Raw genomic sequence first — 19,248 nt, forward strand, 5'->3', positions numbered from 1 at the left:
GAAGCTCATGATCTAGCTAGGAAGACAGGCATGCAAATCAATATATCAAGCCACCGAGCAATATTTATAATTAGAGAAGCAGGTACACGGTGAGAGGACGTTGAGCGAGGAAGAGCGTGTACTCCATCTGGCTTTCTTCAGCCTGGAAAACATTGGAGGGAGGAGGTGATCCAAGATTTATAGATAATGGACTTCATGATTATTATGGTTTTTTTTTTTTATGGAATAAAATGTTTATCAGTGTGTTTTTAAAGTAGACTGAGAAAAATTATTCTCTAGATTTCTTTGAGAAAAAGAAGTCATCTGTTCAATTCTTTAGCTCTATTAAGTATCTACAATGGGTCAGAATTAGGGGAATGGGGTTCAAATGCCTCCTCCTCCCTCCCCCAACCAGGTTGCCTAAATCAGATTGAGGCTCCCAAATGATTGTCAGCACATGTAACTCTCCCAGGCACTAGATGTTAAGTACTAGAAGAAGAAGTAAGGAGAATCACACTAGTCAGAAAAAAACCCCCAAAAAACTATAACTATCATAGCCTAGTAGTAAAGCTACTATTAAAAACAATGTCTTCCAGAGAAGAAAACCCACCCTCACCTGCAGAAACAAGATGGAAAGACAGGGCAGAAACAGTGATAATTGGAGGTGGCTGCGTTGGTGTGAGTCTGGCTTATCACTTGGCCAAAGCAGGCATGAAAGATGTGGTCCTCCTGGAGAAATCGGAGCTCACTGCTGGATCTACCTGGCACGCAGTAAGAAAACTATCTCAGCACCGTCATATGCACTGAACTGTCACTTGTGCAATTGATTTTTTTTCCTATTCACAGCTCCCCACTGTGAGCTCTTTAGAGCAAGTTCCCTTTCCATAGCGTTGGAAGGTGCAATTGCAGTTTAGTTGGTATACTTTAAGTGGGTGATCAACGTGTATGATGTTGATAATCATGAGAAGATAATCTTGAACATATGACTCTGGATTCAAATCCTGACTCTGTCATTTTCCACTTCTGGCAACTTACTTAAGTTTCTAGTTCCTGATGTGTAAAATGGGAATATTAATAGTACCTACCTAATAGGGTTGTGATGAAGAGTGAATTAATATATGTCAAGTTATTATGGTAAGTGATTAGTAAATGTTAGCTTTTGTACCAAAGGATAGTGGCTGGGTGATCCTGAATAGAGGCCTGAGACCTTTACCTATGTCCCCTCACCTGGCTTTAGTGATCCTTTTATGTTTATTGATTTATGATTTTAAGTTAGTGCTGTGAGACAGCAGCTTGGCTTCATGAGGACTTAACTATGAGGGCTGAGAACGTGCAACACAACTTTCATGTTGTGTTAAATGAAACACACGACCAAGTCAATCTCGCCTATTTAATGGTATGCGTAATTGTTCCAGTGCTGTATAATAATTGGGCTTACATCGAAAGCTGCTCAGGTAAATGAGGTGATTGACACTGCTTTCATACTGCCAAACCAATTACTTCTGAAGTCAGCTAAGATGGGAGAGGAAGATTTTATGACTGCAGGTGCCATTTTTGTTTGGAGGAAGAGTTGGGATGAACAACGAGGTCCTACAGTATAGCACAGGGAACTATATTCAGTATCCTGTAATAAACCATAATGGAAAAGAATATGAAAAACAATATATATATATGTATAACAGAATCATTTTGCTGTACACCAGAAACTAACATAACATTGTAAATCAACTGTACTTCAATTTAAAAAAAAGTTGGGCAGTATCAGCTTCTGCTCATCATCCCTTTCCATCGTTAGCTTTCCACTACTGAGACAAGAGGGAACCCTGCTTTTAGGGGCCTTTTGACACCCAGAACCTGCTCACGGTAAGGGATAGAGTTGGATCTCCTGCCTCCAGCTGAGCTTCGGAGAGATTGATGCCCAGACTTAAGCCCAGTTCACCCCAGAGTCCCTGTGGTCACATAGTCAGACCACACCTACCAATTGGATGGAGACTTCTAGAAAAACGGCATCAAGCCCTGCTTCTCTTCTTTCTTCTCCTGCCAGCCCTCTCACTTCTCAGTCTGGGAGGGAGACCTAGCGACCTGGTCCTCCCTGAGTGTCTTTTCTGAGTCTCCATAGGCACATTTGTCTCTTGTGTCAGCAGTTCTCCCTCAGCTTGCTTCCTGCTACCTGGAGAGAGGAGCCCAGGAAGCCACTGACCCTTCTGGCTCTTCTCCCCTCCCTGAACTAGACTTTCTATGCAGATTTCCTTTTATCATGGAATAGAAAGCCTGCATTTCTGCCACAGCTCTCCTATGACTTCTTTTTCGTGGACATTCGGTCAGTCTTTCAACAGATATTTATGAAGAGCCTATATTGTGTCAGGCCAGCACTGTTCTAGGAGGTGAGGACACAGCAGTGTGCAAAACAAAGGCCCTGCCCTCATGGAGCCACATTCTGGTGGGGCAGATGGAAGAAAACACAAATGATGCTCTAGAGTAATCGGTGCCAGCAGAGTGGAGCGGGGTAAAGGGATGAAGAATGATGGGGGTGGAGGAGCCTGGAGGCTACTTCGAAAAGGTGACACTTGAGCAGAGACTGGGCAGGAGTGAGGGAGCAAGGGGGCCATGAGGCTCTCCAGGTAAGAGCATGTAAGCAGAGGGAAAATTTTTTTTTTTAACAATGCCGTATTTTATTTTATTTTATTTTTTGCGGTGCGGGCCCCTCACTGTTGTGGCCTCTCCCGTTGCGGAGCACAGGCTCCGGACGCGCAGGCTCAGCGGCCATGGCTCACGGGCCCAGCCGCTCCGCGGCATGTGGGATCTTCCCAGACCTGGGCACGAACCCGCGTCCCCTGCATTGGCAGGCGGACTCTTAACCACTGCGCTGCCAGGGAAGCCCAGCAGAGGGAAATTTTGCCAAATGGGAATCTCCTGAGAGGGAGGGCTTATACCCTTTTAACACTTCCGGATTGTTAAGGAGGGTGTACACTTTAATATTTTAATTACTTTTTTGTTCATTTATAGTGGATTGACATGATGTAACCTCCAATTTAGTTACTAGAATAACAAGAATCCCTGAATATTACTTCTTAAACATCCCATGAATAATAATAATAACAATAAAGCAACATATCCTTAGCCTAAGGTCTTTTAAGAAAAGTGGGCAAAGTTTTTAAGATGATGGCTTCTTCTTAAAAGTTAACTGTGCAAACTAATTTCCCCTAAAGCAGAGAGATACCAGAATGAGTGGAAAAGGCATTTTTCTGCTTTTGAACAAAGTAGTAGGCTCTGGTTCACAAAATAAGATTCATGCAGGGTGAGCTCAAGATGGACTCAGGTATCAGAAGCCAGGTTATTTGGGCCCCTACAAATAAAGGAAAAGAAAACTGGATTGCCCTAGGAAGCTGATTAGAGGATTTCTTGCAAACAAGGGGGTCTCCCACCAAAGAGCATCCTGAAGAAATGCCACAGATTAGAATTTTTTTGAGATATAATTGACATAATAGTTTCAGGTGTAGAACATAAGGATTTGATACTTGTATATATTGCAAAAGGATCACAATAAATCTGATTAACATCCATTACCACACGTAGATACAAAATTTTTTTCTTGTGATGAGAAGTTTTAAGATGTACTCTTAGCGACTTTCAAATATACAATACAGTATTGTTAACTGTAGTCACCATGCTGTACGTTCCATCCCCAGGACTTCTTTATCTTATAACTGGAAGTTTGTGCCTTTCGACCCCCTCCACCCATTTCACCCCCTCACCAACCCTGCCTCTAGCAACCATCCATCTGTTCTCTGTATCTCTGAGTTCCATTGTTTTGTTTGTTTGTTTTTAGATTCCTCACGTAAGTGAGATCATATGGTATTTGGTATTTATAGTTCTTTGTCTTGTTTTATTTAGCATAATGCTGTCAAATTCCGTCCATGTTGTTGCAAATGACAGAATTTCCTTCTTTTTTATGGCTGAGTAATATTCTATTATATATATACATGTCACATTTTCTTTATCCATTCATTTTTTAACACAGAAATTTTGGAGCAGATATGAGAATGTGGACGTTTTGGGGGGCCAGCTGAAGGGGCAGACTACAAAAATAAAGACAGTCTCACTGAAGAATAACACGTGCTCAAGGCTAAGCATTTCTGGGACATGCAGGAATCAGATGCGCTGGGGAGGAGGGCACAGCTTGCAATGTGAATATTCAAAATGGAATCACAAATCCAACAGTCTTGAGGTTTTGCTGGATTTTAACGAGACTGTTTTGTCAGCACCCAATAATACTGCTAATATAGAACATTTCTTGTAGGATGGAAGGAAAGAGGAGAGAATGGACAAAGAAGCAGTTTTGGCTTATGGGGTCCCCAGGAGAGGCTGCCCCTGGGAATGGTGTCAAAGTGGATGTTTTGGAGGACTGAGGACTAAAGATGCAAGATTATCCATTTGGGGTGTAGGAAGACAATGTTAGACCTTTCTGTTTATTTTATTTTATTTTATTTATTTATTTATTTTGTGGTACACGGGCCTCTCACTGTTGTGGCCTCTCCTGTTGCGGAGCACAGGCTCCGGACGCGCAGGCTCAGTGGCCATGGCTTACGGGCCCAGTCGCTCCGCGGCATGTGGGATCTTCCCGGACCAGGGCACGAACCCGTGTCCCCTGCATTGGCAGGCAGACTCTCAACCACTGCGCCACCAGTGAAGCCCTCTGTTTATTTTTATCTAAAAATATAAGAAAGACATTAAGCTTTACTAATCTTTATAAGTAGCTCTCACCTTTGATGTGGGTGACATATTGTGTATGATACCAGTGTTGCCTAAGGGAGAGGTTGGTGCTCCACAATGGGAGCGTCCCCATTCTTTCTTTTGTCTTCAGTCTGTCATGACATATTGCAGATCACATGCTATAGGATATCAATGTTATGATCGATTTTATAGAAACAAGGCTTTAAATAATATTGTTTGTGATGAAAGGGAGAGGGATTGACCTTGAGAGTGTTGTACTACACAGAGGTTTGTTGGTTATCCCGGAAAAATAATCAAAAGAGTTGTAAAAATGTTTTTCTTTTACAAAAAGACAAGTGTCCCCAGTTTGGTGATCTTTGTAGTGATGGAAGTGGCTGCCAGTCATTCTATGTAGTAGATACATACAAAACAATAGATGTAGTTTATTCCTTCAAAGTCAAGGTGATGCTCACAATAAGTGAAAAATAATTTTTGGAAAATAGCCCTGTTGGAAGGAAAGCATTTTGAGAAGGGGTGTTTGGAAATGTTGGTATCATTATTAGATTTTTCTGGCCAAAATGATATGTATCACCTAGAAAAAACTCTCAAACATGCAAGAGATAAATTTAAAGTTAAGTTTAAACCCATTTAACATTTTCCCAAATGAGGAGTTTCAGTGGGTTTGTACCCATTTTTTAAAATGTATAATGCAGTACCTCCCAATTAACTTATAACAGTTGATGGACAAGAGAACGTGAAACATTAATAGTCAAATTTCAGTAAAATCCTTTTGGTAGGTGGTGTTGGGAATGGAGGAAGTGGCGTCAAGATACAGAGAGTACAGCCAAGAGGGGGCACTTTTCCCACTTACACCTTTGTATCATTGACAGATAGCTTCTTCAGCTATCACAGCCATTCAAACCATCACAAGAGAAAACACACCAAGATATTAGACCTTCAAATCGCTGTTTTACCAACATTAATCCAACATATATATTTTAGTAATATAAAATATTACATAGCCCTTGCTAAAATATTAATAAGCTTAATATTCAAAAGCTTTTCTACACAATAAATTTTTAAAATTCAGAAACCTTTCTACACAATCAATAAAGTAAGAATTATTTACAACATTTAATTCATTTCCAGTTGTTTTTGTGTGTTTTATGATCTCTGCTAATATAGTAATACATATTTATATGTCATGTGGGAATAAAGAAATACACATATTTTAGTGGGTATGCTCAAATATTTTTATTGGATGCGAGTACATGGAAGCACTGGGATGTGGGAAGGCTTGAGGTCAGTCACTGGGCTTTTTGAGGCTGTAGAGGCCATGACAGAGTGGGGAGGATTATTAAAGAGAGAGAGAACATCACTAACTTTAGCATCCATGGATGATTTTTCTAACTGCATCATTCCTTTCATACTTATTGTTAGTCTGCTAGAAGGAAGAGCTTTCCACTCTCCCTACTGATTTATTTATTTATATCAACAAGGATTTATATATTCTTATTTTCTTCAAAGGGTTATAATTCTTAATGATTATTCTTTTTTTTAAATTGAAGTATAGTTGATTTACAACATTGTGGTAATTTCTGCTGTACAGCAAAGTGATTCAGTTATACATATTTATATTCTTTTTCATATTCTTTTCCATTATGGTTTATCTCAGGATATTGAATATAGTTCCCTGTGCTATACAATAGGACCTTGTTGTCTTAATGATTATTCTTGTCTGTGTTTCATCTTCCCTCTTTTATCTTCTCCACCAACTATAATCATTTTCTTTCTTCAAATCAAAAGTAAGCCCCTGCCTGTCCTCCATGAAGCCTTCTGTGATCCTTCCAGCATCTTCTCTTAGTTCCCTTAGTTCTTGTGTCTTTCTCTCTATGCTCTGGCACTTAATCCTATGCTCTTGATTTCATTGTTTCATGTATGAAAGTTTCATGACCCCAATCAGACTATAAAATCTTGAAGGATAAGAACAGTGTTTTTCTTCTTCTTCAAACTTCCCACTTAAAATATCCTTGCTGGAGCCCAGAAAGGAAAAACATTGTACCCTTCCTCCACCCCATGCCACAGGACTGACACACAAGTTAGCAATAAATACCATGCAGGACATTACATTCAAATAACTCACAATAAAAGCACAGATACGGGTGACCCCAAATTTTGAACACAGATTAAAAGACAAAAACTGGTTGATAAAAAATGTAAGGAATACAAAAATTATATATATATATGTGTAATTTTATACCTGACAAAAAATTGAGTTCAGGATTTACTTCTGACTGTCCCGGCAGCAAGGAAACTAGGGTTGTATGAATTGTTCAGTAGAAATAGTTACAGCATTTCAGTAAGAAAGACCAATTTTTCCTTGACCAGAAATTCCTAGAATTTATTCCCTAAAAAAAGGATATTGAGCTAAATGTTTTGAGTAAGAGCTTTACAAAACAAACTGATGTGACCCTTTCAGAAGAGAGATCATTAACTCATTCTATGAAAACAGCTTTCCAGGGTGGGGCAGAAGATTGATGTAGTGTAGATATATCATTTTCGGGTGGTCTGGCTCTACCTAGGTTAAACTTAGAGGATCTTGAGGAGTGAATGGTGAACAGAACCCTAGGCCCAGGCTTGTGAATATCCGTTTTCTCAACTGACACGAGATCTATCGAAAACAAAATTGAGTTCTCTAGAAGATTCCTGAAGGCCAGAGATTCTCTATTATTGAACTAGAAAACTTCATATCACACTAGATACCAAGCATGTAAAGAAGGATGTGATATTTGGCTGAAAGTTAGAGAGCCTGACTCACAGTTGCCTCATTATGGGGCTGTACTATGAGAGGACCTATGACGTTGGGCCAGCATTTTTCTCAGAAAAGTAGCCAAATGCTTGAACAAGTACTTGATAGACACGAAGGATTCTGGTCCATAAAGGATCACTGATGAACTTTAATGGCAGATTTTTTTTTTTAATTGAAGTACAGTTGATTTACAAAGCTGTGTTAGTTTCAGGCGTACAATGAAGTGATTCAGTCATACATATATATTCTTTTTCAGATTCTTTTCTATTATAGGTTATTACAAGACATTAAATATAGTTCCCTGTGCTACATAGTAGGTCTTCATTGTTTATCTATCAGTATTTTATATATAGTAGTATGTAGCTGTTAATCCCAAATTCCCAATTTATCCCTCCCCTGACTCTTTCCCCTTTGGTAACCATTAGTTTGTTTTCTATGTCTGTGAGTCTATGTCTGTTCTGTAAATAAGTTCATTTGTATCACTTTTTTTAGATTCTGCATATAAGTGATATCAGTAGAACCAAATGCCCAACACGAAGAACTTTATAAATACTCCCAAACAGACTTTATTTTAAACAGATTGTATTCGGATGAGTTTCCAGGATAAATTAGCTGCTGAATGGGGCCCCAGACACTTAACTGAGAGAACCTGCTTCATATCATTGCTTAGAATTCTTTGCCTGGATACTATATTGCATCCGCCAGAGTCGATAAAAAGGGGTTTGGCAGGTAATATTTAGATATTTTCCTGAGAGTGATTATTCAATATTTATTCAGGAAATGTTTGCGGGGTATAATCTATGTGCTCATTCACCAACTGGTTAAGCTATGACAAAGGTCTGTTCACCACTCAACAGGCTCTAATTCCTAGGAATGTTCCACTTCTTCAATTTTGGAAATTTCAAGAAAGAAAATAGGAGGGCCGCTCAATTCAAGGGAATGCTGGGGATCGAGACAAGGAAAACTTTCTGCTTGCTTGTTCATAGTCCTCCTTAAGGGAACACACACTTTGTTGGTTTGAGTCCACATTGTATGCCGTCCCCCCATATTTTTCCTAATAGCGTACATTCCTAACCTAAGTGATTCCATCTAAGTCATCCCGTTTCTGAATCTGCAAACAATCCTTTCCCTAATAACTTTTAGGGACTGACTATATATGTTTGTTGGCTGGCTCTCACATTATTTACGTGGTTCAAGTGGGTGCTTATAACTGTCGCGAGCCTTATGCAATGTGCATTCAAACTCGTGCTGATGTGTTCTCATCCCAGAGGACTGGCTGGTGCTTGCCAATTTCTTGCCAGTAATAAATTACTTCTTAACAGATAAACTGTCAACATTTTGAGAATGTTAATTTTTTTCGGTGTTTCCTTCCCTCCCCACTTTTAAGGCAGGTTTAACAACTTACTTTCATCCTGGAATAAACTTAAAGAAAATACATTATGATAGCATCAAACTTTATGAGAAACTGGAAGAAGAAACCGGACAGGTAAATGCATTTAGCTTGAAATTGTCTGTTTAGGTCAGTTTCTCAGAGATACATAAGATTACTAAAGGATTTTGATATCATCATGTATCGCTGTGTGTAGTGACAGCCATGGCATGTGAAATGTGGTAGAAGATTCTGATGAGAGTTTAAGATGAGAACCTCTAGAGCTTGCTTTTCAATCAATTTAATTTCTTGAAGTATATTACCCATGTAATTACCTGCTCCTGATTTTTTATTTTATTTTATATTTATTTATTTATTTATTTATTTTAAAGAAGATGTTGGGGGTAGGAGTTTACTAATTTTATTTATTTATTTTTGCTGTGTTGGGTCTTCGTTTCTGTGCGAGGGCTTTCTCTAGTGTGGCAAGAGGGGGCCACTCTTCATCGCGGTGCGCGGGCCTCTCACTATCGCAGACTCTCTTGTTGCGGAGCACAGGCTCCAGACGCGCAGGCTCAGCAGTTGTGGTTCACGGGCCTAGTTGCTCCATGGCATGTGGGATCCTCCCAGACCAGGGCTCGAACCCGTGTCCCCTGCATTAGCAGGCAGATTCTTGACCACTGCGCCACCACGGAAGCCCTCCTGAGTTTTTAAATGAGAAAAGAATAAAAAGCAGCTTTCAAAAATATCTTTAGTCAGCTTCTATATCTAGAAACTAAGATATCACAGCCTTTCTGCACTGGATTGCAAAGGATCTGACAACTGTACATGCCAGATCGTCACATGCCTTCGAAAAGTACTTCACTAAAAGCCCCTCACTTTTTTTTTTTAAATATGTTTGTTTGTTTCTTTATTTATTTATTTATGGCTGTGTTGTGTCTTAGTTTCTGTGCGAGGGTTTTCTCTAGTTGCGGCAAGTGGGGGCCACTCTTCATCACGGTGCGCGGGCCTCTCACTATCGCGGACTCTCTTGTTGCGGAGCACAGGCTCCAGACGTGCAGGCTCAGTAGTTGTGGCTCACGGGCCCAGTTGCTCGGCGGCATGTGGGATCTTCCCAGACCAGGGCTGGAACTCATATCCCCTGCATTGGCAGGCAGATTCTCAACCACTGTGCCACCAGGGAAGCCCCCCCTCACTTTTACTTTTCTCTCTTCTCATTTGTATTAGTACTTTCAAAATAAAGTGGCAGGCAAAGAGTATCCATAGACTAAGACTGAAGCCTGCTTGAAATTTTCATGCTATTGCCCTTGCCTAAAACCATCACATGGCTCCCCACAGTCTACAGGACAAAAGCCAAAGAAGAAGGGCCTTCATTAGCTAAGCCCTGCCTGCCTTTCCAATGTTTTCTCTTGCCACTCTTTGCTATGCTCAGATGCTTCAGCTATTCTTAATTGCAAACAGTTCTAGAATGAGCTGGGCTGTCTGCCTGAGACAGCATTCCCTCTGGTCCCCATTTCAGCATTCGCCTTCCACCCTTTCCCGGGGGGCGTCTCCTTTGAGAAGGCATCCTTGACTTTGTTCACCCAGCAGTCAGGCGGAGCTGAGAGCATATCTCTTGGTTCTAAGAACATGTGTACACATACCTCTTATATTACGAATCCCCCTCAATTGTGATTGTTGCTTTACTGATTGGTCTTTCCTACAGAGTCCGAGCAACTTGAAGATAATGACTGCATCTTAGATCACTGTCACCCAGGGCCTTGCTGAGCGCTTGGCCAACTAAAGGACTTCAATAAATGCCAGGGCTTCCCTGGTGGCGCAGTGGTTGGGAGTCCGCCTGCCGATGCGGGGGATGCGGGTTCGTGCCCCGATCCGGGAGGATCCCGCATGCCGCGGAGGGGCTGGGCCCGTGGGCCATGGCCGCTGGGCCTGTGTTCCGGGGCCTGTGCTCCGCGGCGGGAGAGGCCGCAGCGGTGAGAGGCCCGCGTACCGCAAAAATAAATAAATAAATAAATAAATAAATAAATAAATAAATGCATGCCAGATGAATGTTTATTTCAATTCACACTTAATCTCCTCACCGCAACATTCTGCTTCTTCATGTTCCCTCTTCAAATCCTTTGTCTTTCTTTTTTTCACATAATTTTCTTCCACTCTGTACATGAGCACTATCTCATGTTGTAATTGTGCATTTAGCTGTCCATCTTCACCTATAGACTGTAAGCTCCATCCAGGCAGGATCTTCATCTGTCTTGTTCACAACAGCGTCTCTGGGGCTTAGCATAGTGCCTGGCACAGAGGAGACACTTAGTAAATATTTGTAAAATGAACATCTTTTCACATGATGTAAATATGGTATATAGCTATCACTTTCACTGCATAGTGAATCTCTTTTCTTACACACCTTCGTTTTCATTGCGCTGGAGAAGAACCATGTTTGAGTGCCAAATAATGATTTATGAGTTTTTACTGGCATTGTCATCACAGGTGGTGGGATTCCATCAGCCAGGTAGTATCAGAATTGCTACAACTCCTGTAAGGGTAGATGAATTTAAATATCAAATGACTCGGACTGGCTGGCATGCAACGGAACAGTATATTATTGAACCTGAAAAAATACAAGAGATGTTTCCTTTACTCAACATGAATAAGGTATTTATCCTAAGGGCATTTTTTTTTTTTTTTTTTTTGCCATTTGTTGATTTTAATTAAGATCAGAAAATGTTATTTTAGAAATTTAATTAGAAAAAACTTTGTGCACACATTTTGAATGTCAAAATCAGACGATTAATGCTGGAATTTGGGTAAATTATAAGATGGGCTATTATGTTTGCTAAATACAGTAAAGGTAATGAAAAATCTTATTAGCTTTCTACCTATTACAACTGAGGAAACACTTTCAATACCTCTCTATTACTGTGTCCCCCAGATCTGGAGGTTTCTATAATAAACCTTCTGCTTGAGAAATGCAGAGAAGACAATAACCAGGTGTGACAAATGTGTGTATAGAAAGACTGTGTTACTAACATTTGTTTTACAAAATCAAAGGTAGAAGTACATGTTATATTGCTACACAGATACCACCTAACTCATAGCTGTACTACCCTGACAGGTATTGATCTAACCAAATTTAGCTGAGAAAATCCACTTGGGAATTTAGTGTCTTTTTGCTGGGTGGTAATCCCATTTGAATAATAATAACATGACTAATACTGCACTACCTAACACTACAGCACATACTTAATGTACTAGGTATTATGCAAAGCCATTTACATGTATAATCTCATTTACTCTTCACAATAATTATAGAAGGTATAGATTATTACTAAACAGGAAATTGCAGCTTAGATAGTATACATAGTGGGCCTGAGCCCATCCAGCTAGAAAGACCTGGAGGAGATTTGAACCCAGGCTCTCTGACTCCTTTGTACCTATGCTACCTAAAGGTACAAGGTGGAGCTGTTCAGGGAAGCAGAGGCTTGTGTTTCTCCCCAGTGTAGTATCTATGACGCCTAAGGGGTCATAGCGTTGCTCTGGGAGCTGGGTTGTTAGCCCCTGTGAGTCTTGACAGGTTGCTGGCACTCCCTTTTCAGTAGTTTTGTGTGATGCCAATGTGGTGGCAGATTGGTGTTGCATTGCATTGTCTGCGTTAAAATTCTGCCACCACTGCCAGGAAGGATATTCTTATATCTGTTTATATGTCAATCTTGGGATGCTCTGCTGGAAGTTCTCACCATCACAGATTTTTCACAAGGACATTGGGCAATGGAAATATGTGGGAAGAGTATTCTCTGGCTCTGGGCAGGGTGCCAAATCAAATAGATCTAGGGTCACTGCATAAGGACATATCCATTATAAAACACCAAAGTGACGTTTAGAAGTCTACAGTAATACAAATTCCATTAAAACCAAAAGTCTCTTGCACTAAACCTATAACAAGAGATTGGATTAGTAATCCAAAACTTCCCACAAAGAAAAGCTGGGGCCCAGGTGGTTTCACTGGTGAATTCTACCAGACATTTAAAGAAGAATTACTACAATTCTTCACAAACTCTTCCAAAAATAGAAGAGAATTGAACACTTCCCAACTTATTCTGTGAGGCCAGAATGTATTGCTGTGATACCAAAACTAGACAAAGACATCACAAGAAAAGAAAGACCTGTATCTCTTATGAATATTGATGCAAAAGTCCTCAACAAAATACTAGCAAACTGAATTCAGCAACATATAATAAGGATTTTTTTAGCATAACCAAGTGGAATTTATCCTGGCTATGCAGGGTTAGTTTAACATCTAAAAATCAATCAATGCAATATTGCATGAATAGAATAAAGGACGAAAATACATCATCATCTCAACAGATGCAGAAAAAAAATTGACAAAAGCCTCTTGACCATACTTGGTGATTAATAGATTTTTGTTGAATGGATGAGAACTAACTGTACTATTTCAGTGCTCCCTCCTTGTTTCATCTGAGTTTTATTCTTCTTTGTTTCCCCCACAGTACCTCAAGCCATAGCACAAAGTAGATATTTAAGAACTAGTTGTTGATGACTGAATCAAGTATACATTTTCCTGACACCAGATGTATATTTAACATGTGAATCTATTAACAGTATTAAGCAATTAAATATAAATAATTAATCAATTAGTATTAGATTTAACTGAAAATGTTAGAAACCAAAATAATAATGCTTAAACAAGATAGATGTTTATTTCTCTTTCATTTTGGCAGTCCAGGGCTGAATGGTGGCTCTTATCCATGAAGACTTCAGGGATCTAGTCGCCTTCTGGATCATTACTTTGTCATTCATAGGATGTGACTCCTTTGTTCTTACTCCAAGATGGCAGCTAGAGCACCAGCCATCATGTCTGCATTCCAGACAGCAGAATGGAGGAAGGGACAAAGAAGGGACAAAGGGCATATGCCAGTTGTCTCCTTAAAATGGTTCATGTGACCATGACACTTTCATTTGACACTTTCATTTGCATTTCATTGACCAGAATTTAGTGATAGTTTTAGCTACCATCTGGAACTAGTAGCTGCCAACTATTGGAAACTCTTTGTTCTTAGTGGTTATGTGTCTAAATAAACATTTGGTTTCCATTGCTTTGTGGGGGAGGGGAGAATGAATGTTGGAGACGATTGCAAACCTCTGTCAAATAGCCTGTCTACTTAGCTCTCAATGTGAGTCCTGCCTAGCTCTGAGCTTGGACATAGGGGAAAAAAAGTGGAGACTGATCAATCTGATGCCATGATGCATTTTTCAAGTCCAGTTTTGCTAAACATTTGCTGGCAGGATACAGTTACACTGAGTGAGTATATGTATTCATTCGAATACTGACTGTTTTGTGATCGATTTAGATTTTAGCTGGACTGTATAATCCTGGAGATGGTCACATTGATCCTTATTCTCTAACTATGGCCCTGGCTGCTGGGGCTAGGAAATATGGTGCCCTTTTAAAATATCCTGCACCAGTGACTTCTTTGAAACCCAAGTCAGATGGAACATGGGATGTTGAAACACCACAGGGATCTATGAGAGCAAATAGAATTGTGAATGCTGCAGGTAAGCGTCATTTAAAAAAAAAAATACTGTTTTTTTTTCGAGTGGCAAAGAAATAAGATATTTAGTCATAATGTAATGTTTTATACTATGAACATTGTTATGAAACACTGTGGTACTCCCATGGCGGACATTTTGTCTGTTTCTAAGCTACAAAGCTCTCCCTCCATCACTTTGCTCTTGTTGTGTGAGATAACTCTGTCCTTGGTTATCCATAGCGAGTTGGTTTTCTTCTCCATGCTCCATTTTATTCTGCTCCGGATAATGTTTTGCCAAATTATGCTTTTTTTACCTACCTGAGTTCACACTTTCTTTATAATAATAACCAAATTCTAATGTTCAAATTCACGAGCATCCTCTTTGCTCTCAGTTTGTTTTTTGGAGCAGAGTTGATTATTTGTGTTCTTTCTCATCTATTTTGATTACTTTACTCTGTTCAAAACCTTTTAACCCTTTTCCTTTCAGCACGTTATTAAATATATTTCATAATCTTTTCTTTAGGTTGCTCTGTTACAATTTAGACTTAGAGTAATGAAGCCAAAAGGGATATTTGAGATAATCTAACAACTCACTCATTTTCCATTTGTGGAGACCAAGGTCCAAGAAGGTTATACTAATTGCCAAAGTCACAGTTATGTCAGAGCCAGGACTTGAACCTGGGTCTTTTGATTCTTGAATTAACATACGTTCTATCAGGTTCTTTGCCTATGAAGTAATTTTCAAATATCACACATAAAAATAAATCCTCGTGCAAATGAAACTGCTTGTGTAATCTAAACCGGGCTAATAATTTATATTTATCTATAGTTCATAATGGTTAATTTAAAACGTAAAATAAACATGAGGCAGCTACTGATTTTCTTATGTTCTGTTCTTTGAGTCATTGCTTAAATTTACAAAATGAAAAAAATCTTTATTATTTATCAGATCAGATGATACCCATGAGGACATGCCAGAAACAAATACCCTTAGGATTCTTTCCTCTAAATCGTAACTTCTGATTGATGTTATTTTTTAACAAATCATTTTTAGTGGCCCTGGAAAAAGTCATGTCTTCAGTATTTAAGTGTTTAAGTTAGTATTTCTGAATCTTTCTAACCCATGCCCCGCATTTGAAAAGCATAAAATCTCATTCATTCTTTAACATCATTTGAAATTCCAAATAATGTAAAACAACTTACCTAATAAATAAGAGCAAAGGCATAACACTTTGCTTTGTTTTTGAATTTCACTTGCCCACCCCCAAGGAAATCCCCATCAGGCACCCCCCATCTCCCACTGTCCTTGGGTACATCTGGTCTAAATTCTCCTAGAAGATCCAAGGCAATGAAATCATTCATCCTTTTTTTTACAAGTAGCAAAAATTCTTTGTAATCTTGCAACTTTCTTTACGGTCTCATGAATTCAGCCTCTAAAAACATTTGACTGTTTTCCTAGTGTTAGCAAGTACTAAATAAACATGCTCTGACTTCATATCCAGCACCCGTGTCAGACACTGCTAATTGATCACTGCACTCATTTCAGAGAGACTTGGACAAACCCCACGATTTTTCTTAACACAGTGCTTCAGGCAGCCACACACTCCCAACTGATATTTTGACAAATAACATAGAAGACCTTAATTTAACACATTTATCTATTGTTTTCCTAAAATGGATAAATATTTATTTGCATGATTCATTGCCATTGTAATATTTTGTTTTCTAAAGCACAATCTGTGAGGAATAAGGCATCTCTGAAGAGAAAGAATAATTTCCAAAGAGATCTGACCTAAGCCCAGGACATTGGTTACCAGATGAAATATTCTGTGCAGCTGTGCAATCTTGTGGGGTGATCAGGGCAGAGGAGGGCAATGGCAGGAGGTCCTGGAGAACAGTTTTTCTGGTACTGGCCTCAGAAAACAAATCCCAGACCAGCACCAGAAAAACTGTTCTTCAGGCTGTCCTTCTTCATTCTTTGCTCCTGATGCCTTTAACTCAGCCACGTCTGAGTTCCATCCTCAGGTCTTGGTAACTCCAGGCAGCTCCTTGTTCACAGTTGTATGAAGAACTATACGGTCTCCATTCTCAGTTCTTTACATCATTCAGATCACATCTCTGGCCCATATCATATTTTTTCCTTTTTCTTCTCCATCTCTTCTCTTCCACTGGGCAAAAGTTATTGGAGAAAATCTAACTGATCACATATAAATAGTCTGTGGAAGGTGTGGAGGGGTGTGTGTTTAGTTATTTCTGTCTGTTTTCAAAAAAAACTTATTTAAAGTATAGAAGTTCCCCAAAAAGTAAACCTCAGTAATTGGGGGTGAAGTTTTGGATATGCCCCTTTCTAGACTTAAAGCTAACAAAGATTAATTTTATGAATAAAAGCAACCATCTGCAGAAGGCATTGTGCTAACATGATTTAGAAGATGTGTCTGATGGAATGTTTCCCAGAGTTACTCAGTGAGTCCAGGATGTCTCATAAATTCAGGTGAGGCCCTCAGGCAGCTCTGAAACCTAATTAAAGTAACCAGGATATAGACTTGGAAATACAACCAAAACAATGATGTAAAGGCCACTCTTATCTACTCAATTGTACCATAACCTGCTAAAAGTTTCTTTACATGGAGTCATAACAGAAGGCTGCTGAATCTTCAGGATATCCATGGAAAGGGAAGTCTAAAAGCAGAAATTTATCAGTTTCCTGATGTGTCTCCAGCACTGTCCAGGGCAGTGGGGCTATCTCTACCAGAGACACATTATTGCCAACTGTGTGACTTGGGCAAATTACTCATTTGTAAAATGGAGATAATAATTCCCATCTGAACAAGTTATTCTGATCCATAAATGATGTAAAGTACCCAGAAAAGTCCTACCACATAGAAAGCACTAAACAAATTACGTATAATAATGATAATTTTTATGATTATTATAATTATTTCCTTGAAAGTCTATGCCCTGGTCTGGGAAACACTAACATCAAGTGTCACAGTTTCTTGGTACCAGCCTTAAGATTTCCCAGATCCTTTCACTTGCTCTGTAGTCATCCAGCACCCATTCTGCTGGTAAACTGACTTCCCAAAGAGCTTGGGTCTCAACCTAGGTGCATAAGAGTCACCGTGGGAAGTTTCCCAGGTGGTCTGGCTGGGAAGATGTATTTTAAACAAGTACTCCAGGTACTGTACTGTCTGTACCAGATAGTCTGTAAAATATCTTTTGAGGAACACTGCTATATCAGTGTTCCTACAGGAGAGGGAATGTAGGAACCTTATTCTTGAGCAAGCAGAGCTGAGGAACAGTTTCTGACCCTGCTGACCTCTTGGTGTGCAACAGGCTAACTTGCCTTTAGTACCGCTTTTTTTTTTTTTTAATTGGAGTATAATTGCTTTACAGTGGTGTGTTAGTTTCTGCTTTATAACAAAGTGAATCAGTTATACATATACATATGTTCCCATATCTCTTCCCTCTTGCGTCTCCCTCCCTCCCACCCTCCCTATCCCACCCCTCCAGGCAGCTTCACTCTACCTTAGGTCTAACCTGAGCCCCAGAGGCAGCTCGAGGGCAAGGGCAGGAGCTATTCACTGTGATGCAAGCTTTTTCTTTGCACGGTGAGGAATGTTTCTCTTGACCTTGTTTACAGTTGACTCGGTAAGCCCAGAGATAACTTTGTAAACTTTACTTAAGAATTTCCCTAATATGGTAAATCAGAAATGTGATTGGGTCATGCCAAGATGAAGCCCAGTGTTCAGCCAAAAAAGAATTGCTTAATTTTATCAATACTTTGCATCAGAGAGTGTCACTGTATAAACATCATTGTCACTGTATAAACCACCTAGTAGAAGTAAACCTGTCCACCAACCTGTACTGTTCATTTTAACTCCATTTCTGTCAGTCACTGCATTTTTAAAAATTGGAAGCCATTTCTAATGATCACTTTTTTATTGATTCTTCTGGTCAGTGTTTTTTCAGGTGATAATGGTAGGTTATAGAGGATTCCTCCACATTTGTTTCTCTTCCCTTTGAACTTGCTGGGTGGGTGATCTAGCAAGGGTTGAAGTGTAATCCTGCCAAGTTTTATGTTAATTTGATTGACATATAGAGGAAGAGAATGCCAACAGACACCACCACTTAGGGAAAAACAGTGTCCAGCTTGCTATGGGGTTTGGAGTAATATAGTAATATAGTTATATATTTATGCATACATTTCCGCTTTGTTTTAATGATGAAGTATATTAATAAACAAGCAATTAGATTCAGAAATTTATAAATATATTTGAATAGGATAGGATTTATTTTCTTCAATTTATTTTTTAATTGAAGCAAGTATATTAAGCACTGCAGTAGTTTGAATTGCTAGGCTAAATATTTTGGCTTTTTATATTTTAAAACTGCTCCAGTGCATATAACTAGAATATGTGGCTTTACTATATTATCCTACAAAGTCCTGACATTGGTAATTCACATCTTCCTAGGCAAGAATAAATTAAGTCATTAAATTATTCAGAGACCAGCAAACAGCTCTAATGCCCACAGGTAAGATTTTTGATTTGCAAATGGACACCCATTTCTGGGGCTGTTATCCAAGTGTGACCAACTTAGCCGTTAGGCCAAAACAAAACAACAGAACGCAGGAGTGATGTTTAGATGCCATATAAGAGTACAGTAGTCAGGGTTCCTAGACTCATAATTGATGATTTGTGATTAGCTCTGAACTTCATAATGACAGAGACTTCAGAACTCCTTATTAGATTGCCAAAAAAAAGGAGAAACAGAAATGGTTAAAAATTTAGAGAATGCAGCCTCTAAAAAAATAACTTAAGGAAGATTCCCTAATC

The 19,248-nt window shown here is 39.3% G+C and overlaps 1 protein-coding gene across 2 annotated transcripts in view; it reads left to right on the forward strand.

Annotated features, from left to right (window-relative positions):
- The window catches only part of DMGDH (dimethylglycine dehydrogenase), a 61,342-nt gene that overhangs the window by 465 nt on the left and 41,629 nt on the right, over positions 1–19,248 (forward strand). For both annotated transcript variants that reach the window (XM_082835516.1, XM_082835517.1), the window contains exons 2-5: positions 576–750; positions 8,889–8,987; positions 11,355–11,519; positions 14,234–14,438. In XM_082835516.1, the coding sequence (XP_082691642.1) occupies positions 576–750; positions 8,889–8,987; positions 11,355–11,519; positions 14,234–14,438 (644 nt within the window). The remainder of the gene's footprint in view (positions 1–575; positions 751–8,888; positions 8,988–11,354; positions 11,520–14,233; positions 14,439–19,248) is intronic.

This window comes from Leucopleurus acutus, assembly GCF_964270905.1.
Source record: "Leucopleurus acutus genome assembly, chromosome: 3".
Lineage (NCBI taxonomy): Eukaryota > Metazoa > Chordata > Mammalia > Artiodactyla > Delphinidae > Leucopleurus > Leucopleurus acutus.